The sequence below is a fragment of the Silene latifolia genome, chromosome 9, assembly GCF_048544455.1.
Source record: "Silene latifolia isolate original U9 population chromosome 9, ASM4854445v1, whole genome shotgun sequence".
Lineage (NCBI taxonomy): Eukaryota > Viridiplantae > Streptophyta > Magnoliopsida > Caryophyllales > Caryophyllaceae > Silene > Silene latifolia.
This window is the reverse complement of record NC_133534.1, coordinates 59117437-59127495: the sequence shown is the minus strand read 5'-3', so window position 1 is coordinate 59127495 and position 10059 is coordinate 59117437. Positions and strand designations below refer to the sequence as shown.

The 10059-nt window shown below is 37.1% G+C and overlaps 2 protein-coding genes across 2 annotated transcripts; one reads left to right on the top strand and one right to left on the bottom strand.

Annotated features, from left to right (window-relative positions):
• Positions 1–751: 751 nt before the first annotated feature.
• On the top strand, positions 752–2962 carry LOC141599807 (large ribosomal subunit protein eL28z-like). Its single transcript, XM_074419924.1, has 3 exons — positions 752–1031; positions 1394–1554; positions 2686–2962. Exons 1-3 carry the CDS (start codon positions 884–886, stop codon positions 2824–2826), a joined length of 450 nt encoding a protein of 149 aa, XP_074276025.1. The 5' UTR covers positions 752–883; the 3' UTR covers positions 2827–2962.
• Positions 2963–5180: 2218 nt separating this feature from the next.
• On the bottom strand, positions 5181–9056 carry LOC141599806 (ELF3-like protein 2). The gene is made up of 4 exons (XM_074419923.1): positions 8242–9056; positions 7166–7908; positions 7024–7075; positions 5181–6875 (listed from the first exon to the last, which is right to left on the bottom strand). Exons 1-4 carry the CDS (start codon positions 8443–8445, stop codon positions 6093–6095), a joined length of 1782 nt encoding a protein of 593 aa, XP_074276024.1. The 5' UTR covers positions 8446–9056; the 3' UTR covers positions 5181–6092.
• Positions 9057–10059: the final 1003 nt, after the last annotated feature.

Genomic DNA, 10059 nt, shown 5'->3' with positions numbered 1-10059 from the left:
ACACGTTGTTGAGCCGTCAATCAACCTTTTCCGCTCACTCCGCTAGCTTAAAACTGCCAATGATTTAGTGACTTTTCACATTGTCAACATTGTTGATAATGTGACGGAGATGACTTCTGACGCCTCATCTGCAAAAGGATAAGGGGGTCATGGTTGACATTCACGGTGCTAGTAAGGTACCAAGCCCAAATGGTGAGAGGAGATTGTTGCCGCCTTGAGAGACGGACGAGAACAAGAAAGTATCTTTGGCTCTTACGGACGGTAGTTCGATGAGCTGGTCCTTGCTCTTCCCACTGATAATCTAAATGAATTGTTATGTATTAAGTTCCTCTTGAGTAACCTTGACAAAAGCTGACCCTACTCAATAAGATTGACCTGAGATTCAAAAGTAATCTTGAAAGTGTGTCTTGAATTTGACATAATAAACCCGTCCCGAAAGTGGCTTGGCTCAAAATGACCCAATAAACTCAAAATAACCCGAAATCACTCGTTTAAGACAAAATCCAGGCTCGATGATAAGCAACCTAGAGCAACCCGACCTGAAATGAAATGACTCCACCCAAAGTGAATTCAACCGAAAATGCACAATCCTAAACTGACCCAATAATTAATTGAGTTGGTCTTGCTTAAGACGGGTCGAATCTTAAGACGGGTAGTTACATGACACGAATGACTTTGGGAGTTGGACTAGTATAGCAAACCAGAAAGTGTAGGAGAATGATCGAAAATGAGCCCAGTGAATAAATTGTGGAGAGTCCAAGATGGAAAGTAGGGTTTAATAGGCAGAGCGAGTAACATATAGTGCGGACAGCAGAGTAACGTGTAATATAGAAGCCTAAGAAAGCAGCAAACCTCCATCTTCTTCCTTCCTTGATCGATCTCCATGGCAACAGTAGCAGGATCATTGGTATGGGAGATAGTGAAGAAGAATAACAGTTTTTTGATTAAGGAATTTGGTAATGGTTCTGCTAAGATCCAGTTTAGTAAAGAACCTAACAATCTCTACAATCTTCACTCCTACAAATACTCTGGTATTTTCCTCTTTTTCTTGTTTAATTAATATGCCATTTTCCCTATTTTTTAAATTGATTAGGGTATCCAAGAACTAAACTTTTTGATTCATTTCTCTACTTATATTTCATCTATGTAAATTGTTTGTATCTGAAATGCTTTGGCCTTTGGGTTTTGCATTTGATGTTATGGAGTACTCCGTTTTATTGTATTCTGAGTAATTGATTCTAAGAACCCGCTTTCAAATACCAAATACTGGATTGGATTAAGATGCTGAGTAAATTTTGTGTTGTGATGATTTATTGACTAATTTCTGAGTAATTGATTCTAAGAACCCTACTTTGGAATACTAGATTAAGATGCTGAGTAATTTCTGTGATAGGTTTGGCAAACCCCAAGACTGTCTCAGTCCAACCAGGAGGCAAAGACTCGATTGTGCTGACTACTACAAAGACCAGGAAGCAAAACAAACCCTCCACCTTGCAACACAAGTCTGTCATGAAGAAGGATTTCCGCAGGATGGCTAAGGCTGTTGAGAACCAGGTCATTCTCTAATCTTTCCGTCTTTGTGCTCGTGCCATGCCATGCCATGCCATGCCATGCCATTTGTTTCGGTTGTGTAACGACTATCACTATCATAAATTAAAAGACCCCTAACCTCCTTTTCGTAGTGTTCTTCCCATGTTTAAATATCGAACCACTCGCTCTTCTCATGCATTATTTCTCAGCTTGTCTAGATGAAGGGTTTTGGAGGGAAAAGGAGGGGAGGGGAGGATACAAAATCCCTTGTTTGGATAACAAATAAAGTAGAAGGGAAATTGTAGGGGAGAGGGATTTGGAGGGAATCCATTTTCCCTCCTTTAAGCCTAATCAAAAATGGAGGGAAAAGGAGGAGAGGGACAAATACGTAAACGGAGGGGAGGAGAAATGGAAGAAGAGAGTTCTCCCTCCAAATTTGTACTTTGTTTGAGGAGAAATAATTTGTCTTATAGGAGGGAAATGGACCTCCAATTCCCTTCATCCTCATTTTGCTAACCGAACAATTGATTCTCGAACCCACTCCAAGGTTTCCCAAACTCTTTCTCTATTACCAATACTCACAACTGGCCTTTCCCTATTATCAATACTCACAATCGGAGCTGGCGAATACTCTCCTCACTCTCAAAAAATCACATCCGTCGTTTTCAAGGCTTGTTGTGGGGTTGCTTTGGGGTGGGGTGGCGGTTAAGGGAGTTGTGCCATCAGTGGGCGGATTGCCAGATACAAGGGTGACAATGTGGCATGGGTGGGGTTTGGTTGGGACTTGGGAGGGGTTTTAGGTGTCGGTTTGTTTTGGTGGTGTATGGAACCATCTGTCCCATTTTCATTCATATGTTCCATCTTTTGTTCCTTCACCTCTATCTTCTATTTCCTCAATATTTTCCATGATTAAGGAGATGGGACAGAGGATTCACATTTGTTTCAGGGTGGCGATGGTGGTTTGGTCTATGGTCTCACCAAACACGTAATAATCAAAGAGAATCCATTTCCCTTACCTGAGCGCGAATCAAATGCCCACTTAAAGCCAAAGGGAATTACTAATATTTCATCAATAAATTTTAAATATGACCTTTAGTTGGTTGAGGGCTTGAGGCCTTTATAAAATGGGAATTACTAATATCCCTTGTGTTTCAGGTTGGTGACAACCACTACAGGCCAGATCTGAAGCAAGCTGCCCTTGCGAGGTTGAGCGTTGTGAACAGAAGTCTTCAAGTCAGCAAGTCTGGTGTTAAGAAGAGGAACAGGCAGCCATCTAAGACCCGTGGCCGCAAGTGAAGTTAGGAGTTTCTGTTTTGTTGACCCCTAGTATGTTTCTTAACAACGATTATTCCTGAATTTAATCTTATTATGGCTTGTCGTTGGTGTTGCAGATTATTTTGTGAAAGAGACAAAGTTAAACTGTTTATTTTGATGTTTCTTGTGTGGGAGACAATCCTGTTGCAAAATTGTGGTTTACAAAGATAAAATCGGATGGCAGTAACGTTGAAAGAAGTTCCGTTCAGTATTGTGATTCTTGCGAATTTGTTAAACAGATGAATCATCAAGGATTACAAACTTAGTAATAATATACGTACTAAAGATTGGCCATAACTTTTAAGAACGTAAATTTGCCAGAATTCTCGATATGAATGGTGATGGTGACAACATTTGAAATTATCTTCAAAGATGTTCTTCCTTCTCTGCCACTGGCTCAGTTGATATCACCTTCAAATCAATACATGTCAGAGATTCAGACTCTTCCTCTACTTCTGCTTCCATGTGTTCAAGTCTCGTCTTGCAAACATTACATTGAAGCTTTAAATCCTTGACTTTATTTTCACAACACTGCAACATCATCTTGCTTGATTGCATCTCTTCTGTTACTACACGGAGCTCATCTTGTGCTTTCTGTACATCTAAATCCTGTATCTGACCCTTGTGTTTACAACTCGAAATTTGATCGATGAGATGTATTATCTTTTCCTTCAAGTTTTCTAGTTCATGCCTAGCAAATTCCAACTCCTTTCTGAAGGAGGAAGATTCATCGCGTACCCTTTTCAAATTTGCCATCAAATTTTGATTTTCGACCTTACAGTTGGATAACGTAGATTCGAGTTCTTTCCCATTTTTGATTGACGATTCTAGCTCACTCTTAGCAGATTTCAACTGTAACATAACTTCCGCGAGTCTATCTTGCAAATCTTGATACCTAATTTGCATATCTTCATTTTCCTTGTTACAGATCAAACTTTGTTCCGCAAGTTGATCAACCCTCTTGTTTAAAATCTCTAACAATGAATACTTTGATTTCAATTCATAATTTTTTGAGGAACATTGATCATGTGCTAATCTCAATTCCTGCCCCAAATCTTGGCTATGATCTTCACAAGTTGAAAGATGAGCTTGCCGCGCTTTTAAGTCGCTCTTAGTCGATTCTAACTCGATAATGTTAGACTTGAATTCAGATTCAGTGAAATGAATTTGATGACATACCTTATGGTATTTGATTTCCATATCTTTTAGGAGGGTTTGATGATCCGAAAGTTGATCTTTGAGCTTGTTGGCTTCATTTCTTGAATTTTCAATGCAAGCCGTATTAGAGGCGGTCTCACCCTTAGTAGAAGAGATTTGTCTCTCAAGCTCTAGTATCTTATTTTCGATTGCAGCTGACAATTCTGCGCCCATCTTTGAGGTTGTTGGCCTCATTTTTCGGAGTATGTCTGAATTATCCATAACACCCATTTGAATAATGGTTGGTTTTAGCTGAAGGCTAATTATTCCTGACTTGTGGGTGAATTAAATTCATTCCTTTTGGTAAAGGTAATGAACAAATGATGCATTGATGTACAGTGTCGTACAACTATAGAAGAATAAGAATATTGCGACGTGTACTGAAAATGAGATAACTTGATTGGAAAGTAGTTTGATTTTTACCGACTTATATTGATACCGAAACTCAATACTACCTTCATACCCTCTGAGGCAGTGACATTATTATTTATTTAAGTCTCAGGTTTAAACCTTTGTAAGAACATTGACGTGAGAGTATGTCTTTTTTAATGAATCTCTTTAATCGCTTCTTCAGTCAGACATAACAAAAGAAACAATGTGTTCAATGTACATGATAAAGGCAAGTATATATGCTTTTACGTGTGTTCAATTTTGTTAAAAAATGTGTTTAATTTGTTGTTACACATTTGATTCAAAGCAGCTTCAACATGTAAGCAACTTCACGACCAAGTTTTGCTACGATGAGAATGGACCTTGTGGAACTAATGTAGCTTATATATAAATGACCTGTCACTTTGTTCAACTCTTTTTGGTTGTTATCCACTCCGGAACCATTTGCCAACTCTCTTTCTTAATGATCGACTTGCATACAAGTCGAGAAATTTCGTCTTGTTTTTCGATCAAATCTTCATTTTCCTTTTTAGACTCAGAAAGCTGATCCATAAGACCCTTCATCTGTTCTTTCGAGGAACCTAACTCCTAACTCGCCATTAGCCTTACAAAGCTGATCTTGCATTTTAATCACCCTTTCTTCCTTGCCCACACCACTCATTTTCACAAGTCCAAAGTTGAGCCTGAATTTTTGATAAACTAAAGAAAGTTCATCTTGTGCTTTTCTCAAATTCGTTTCCATTTCTTGATTTTCTTTGTTTCGAGAAGAAAGGTTATGTTCCACATCTTTTACACTATTTCTTATGCATTCTAATTCAACCTTAGTTGAATTTAACTTGTAATTAACACAGCAAAATTCAGACTTTACCCTTTGTAGTTCTATTTCAAAGTTTCGATTTTCGTTCTTCAAGATGCATATGAGAAATAGTGTCTCGGGAAGTTATTGAGAGACAGTTTAATCAGTACCCTTGATGTGTTTTTCGTAACCTTTCATTATTGTTCCTGAATCAAAGCGACTCTTCCATTTGATACATGTTTTCATAATGAATGCACTCCTTTTTGTATGACCCAAGTTTTTTCAGTACCCTTTAGGTGTCTATTCTTCACTCCCTTCAACCAAAAGTTCATCCTTGTTTCACACAGGCTGGTGCATTACTTTAGTATACCGGACTCATTTGTCATTTCCATTTTTATTTGTTCATCACAGCTCTTGCGATTCTTCTCTGCATTCTTGTTTTGTTCCTGTCGTCCTAACAGTTTAAGACATCCCGACTGCCAAGTCTCGTATCCAACCGGTTTTCAGTACCAGTGATCAGAAGTCTTCTGCTGAACTGGCTTTGGCCCTCAAAAAAAAGACGAGTAAAAGTCTCGTCTGCATCTTCACAAATGCAGCACAACTTTGTATTACTAACACCCATATACTTTTCAGCTTGCTTCTTGTATTGACGAGTTAATGATCCTATGCTTAGGTATTGACGAGAGTTATTCCACACTTGATTGTACCATGTAACTTTCTGTTGGGGGATTCCTAATCAACTCATAACCAGCAGCAATTGTAGCGTCTTCAGCTCACTTCATCCATCTACCATTAACATATCCTTGTCTCATTTCATCTCTAACCTGGCAAATTTATTAACAAAATCGATATATATCCATTGTATCTAATTACACAAATGTTTTCTTTCTTCCTGTATCAACTCTACTATACGCGCAGCTGATTCACTAGCAAACCTAGGATTGCGAGGTACAACCTTGATCACCTGACTCTTCTGTGCATTGCTCTGAGTCGACTCCATAGGTTGCACAGACCCACATCCTGACGGGACAGTAGGAAACAGTGGGAGCGCATCTTCGGAATTCCTATTCTTGGAAATAACACCACTGTTCATGGCTGACGTGGATACCGGCTGAGTCATGCCAGGCATTCCATACGGAGTGAAGTATGTGGGTCCAACTGATTTACCCATAGGAAAATTATACCCACACGACGAGCTCAGAGATTCCCCAAAGGTGCCGTAGAATGTAGGAACATACCCTCCAGGTTGAGACGGGCAAGGGGGTTCCTTGTAGGGCTTGTAGATGAGTCCTTCAGACGGAGACATTACCGGAACCAACCACTGGTTTCCTACTTGTTGTGGCAGACCCCATATAGGAAACTTATTATCCATAGAGTCCATCATTTTAAGATCCAGATTAGACCCATCAAAATTGGATCCAGTTGAGGAAACAAAACTCGATTTTCCAAATTTAGGCACGATTGTTTGAATTCCAGTATGAGGCTGCTTTTGGAATGGATTGTCTCTCAATTTTACAAGTAATGATGAGTTCTCTGTAACCAAATTCTGTGTTGCTTCCTTCATTGAAGACGGTTTACTGATTGCATCGCGTAAAAATAGGCTCTCGTCCATCAGCAAGTGTCTTGAACCAGCAATGATTCTTTGGAGCTGTAGTGATGTTGCAAGAGGATCCACATTAGTAGATTAAAAAGCATTTTTTTTTATTTTATTTTTTTAAAATATATTGGCTTGTTGTGATAAAATATGTCATGCTGTGAATGATTTAAGAATATATAGATTCAATAGGTTAGCTTACCTTAATAATTCTATGCAACTCAAAGACTTGCATTGAGAAAACTCTTTGCTGACTACAGAGAAAATAACATGATAAATGAGTCACTTAGGCACAACAATATTTTCAACTTTCAAGACAGAAAGAAATCATAATGGGAACTTACTTGATAATTGCTCGTCTTACATTCCAAAAATGCTTGTGCCCAATCATTTCTACAACATCATCAGGGGATATAAAGGCACGAGCCACACTAGAGCGGGTCAAACCATTTGATGTACGATCTTCATTTCTGTTCAGTACATTATCTGATGAGGGTCTCACTTTGTTCTGAATTGCATTAATATTGTTAACAGCAGAGATGTTGGGCTGTTTAGCATTATCGGCAACAAGCAGTTTAGAATGTTGTTTAGTATTCGAAGATGTGGGCACCTGGCTTAACCTTTCAGAATGTTCCTCCTCGGTAATTAGCTTTAAAGATATGACTGGTGATATATCCTCTATAGATTTCAAAATTGGTGTCTCATTTTCACTTTTCCCTTGATTAGCTAGACCTGGTTCATACAACTTGAGTGCTCCTTCATTCGAAACTTCCAAATTCCCCTCTGATTCTTGATCAGGTTGTAGTCGTAATGAAGTGGCATCCAGATTTCTCTCCTTGACTAATTTGGACTCGTCATTTTTCAATAAAGAAGGCCATTTCAGTTGTGCAGCTTCGGATAGCTGAAATGAAGTAGACATTCCGGAGGAAAACACTGTTTCTGTAGTGTTTAATTCAACTGTATGTGCGGTGGTGGTGGTCGTCAATCTTTTAATTGAAATCCCATTACTTTCAGGTAAAACTCCATCAGTAGAGAATGATCCTTGCCTCACATTTAAATGATATCTAGACTTTTCTAAGCCATGTCCCTATAACATAGTATCATTTTGCTATATCAGCCAACAAGGGAACGAACACAAGCATTTACAGTTAAAACAATCATAGGTTTCTAAACTCGGAAAAAAAAAGAAGCAACATTTTTGAAATCATTAAATAGTCTCTTAAGCGACTATCTCACAAACAGAAAATGTGCAGGAAGTATGATTAAATAAAAGTTGAGTAAAATGTAGAAATCATTAAATAGTGGGAAGATGCACAGCTTGCTTGTTTACATACATTATCAGACAAGGCAAGAAACAAGTTACAAGGCTCGAAAATAAAAAAATAAATAAAAAATGGAAGGGAAACAGAAAGAGACTGACTTGGGTTGAAGAATTGGTATTAGCCAGTTTGGCACCATAGAAGATAGAAGTTGGTGCATCCTTAACCCTTTGCGAAGGAACAGAAAGTTGTTGTTCATAGAGAGCCATTTTGTTTCTAGGAGGCGGTTTTGGTCCTCCTTTATCTGTATCATTAACATGTAGCCTTGGAAACAACGGTCCTCCCTCGCTTTTTCCTCTACTCATTGCTCTCTCCTCAGTTTCAAAACCAAATACAACCCAACCCTTCAATTCTACACACTTTCATTTACATACTATTATAATCCCAAATCAAATGAATAGAGGGAGTATTGGTAACTCCCAACTGTCAATATCAATCAGTGACTAAAATTCTAATACACACACATGTAAAATTCACTATTAAATCCAAAATAAATTAAAAATAAAAAAAACAATTTAGTAACATACCCACTTGACAAAGCCTCACATTTAGATGATTAAAATCAAAAGAAACATACCCAAGTACAGAAATGTCATAAAAATAATGCGAGTTATGTTATAAGTGAAGATGTAGGTATATGTAATACATAAATTCTTATTTAAGACACAGAATATAAAAAGATCTCTCAAGAAACCTAAGAAAAACAAAGAGTGTTATGTTATGAGTGAAGATGATGTAGGGAGGGAGGGATCAGAAACTTAAAGAGTTTGAATCAGCAAGGACATATATTATTTGTTGGAAGAATGCATGAAGGAGAAACAATCCACATGTAAATGTAAAACACTTCAAAACATTATTCTGATTTCTAAACTGATCTTTTACCTAAAATTAGGTGAATATATGATGATTACTTTGCATGGCTTTAATTTGATTTACTCAACATAACTATAATTAGCTGCAAAATCACGCTTTTTTGCTTGGCTTTGCTTTACTTGCTGTCTTCTTCTTCTTATTATTATATTGTATAATATAACTAACAATACTTTTTTAATTTTATTTTCATTAAATCATACGGAAAATTCACGTGGTACTCTTAAGTTTTGCAGTTTTGTACGTGGTACCCAACTTTTTATGTTTGTACACATGGTACCCTTGAGATTTGATTTTCACGCATAACTGCATAATATGCCCTTTTTACCGCTCCTACCGTCTTCAATTGAGCATAAATCGTAGACCAGGAGTCGGAATGGACTTTGTTTCTCAAATTGATTATCTCTTCGAGATCTATAATTTGATCAAATGAAAATACTCATTCGGAAATTTAAGATTGAAGTTATGGTTAATTTTAGATTTTCGTAAAAAAACAAAACCCTAAAAAACGTCAGTTGAATTTTGTTTCTCAAATCGTAGATTATGACGAGATAATCATTTTAGAAAAAAAAAATTTGGTTGATTCTGATTTCCGGTCTGTGAGTTATGCTCAATTGTAATTTTTTATAGCGACAAAAAAAAAGGCATGTTGTGCATGAAAATTAACATGAAGGATATCATATACGAAGACTTAAAATATTGGTTACTAAATACAAAGAAGTAAAGTTTAGGATACCACTTAAAATTTCCGTAAAACATATAAACATACATATACTCATTAAAATTTACAGACTAAGTTCGCATAAAAAAAAAAAAAAATTACAGACTAAGTTTATCATTTGTCGTTGTTAGTTTATTTTGCATGTTTTTAGGGTATGTGTGTAAGTCCATGTTTTGTGAGCCTAAGATTTAGTGATGTTGAGTAGAAAAATGAGGTTAAGAGTATTAAAATGTGAGGTTAAGAAAATGTAGAGTTGAGATCTGCAAGTACAATAATCAAATTAGTGCAATAATTTTGTTTGACCCCTCAGAAAGTGGCATTTTTACTT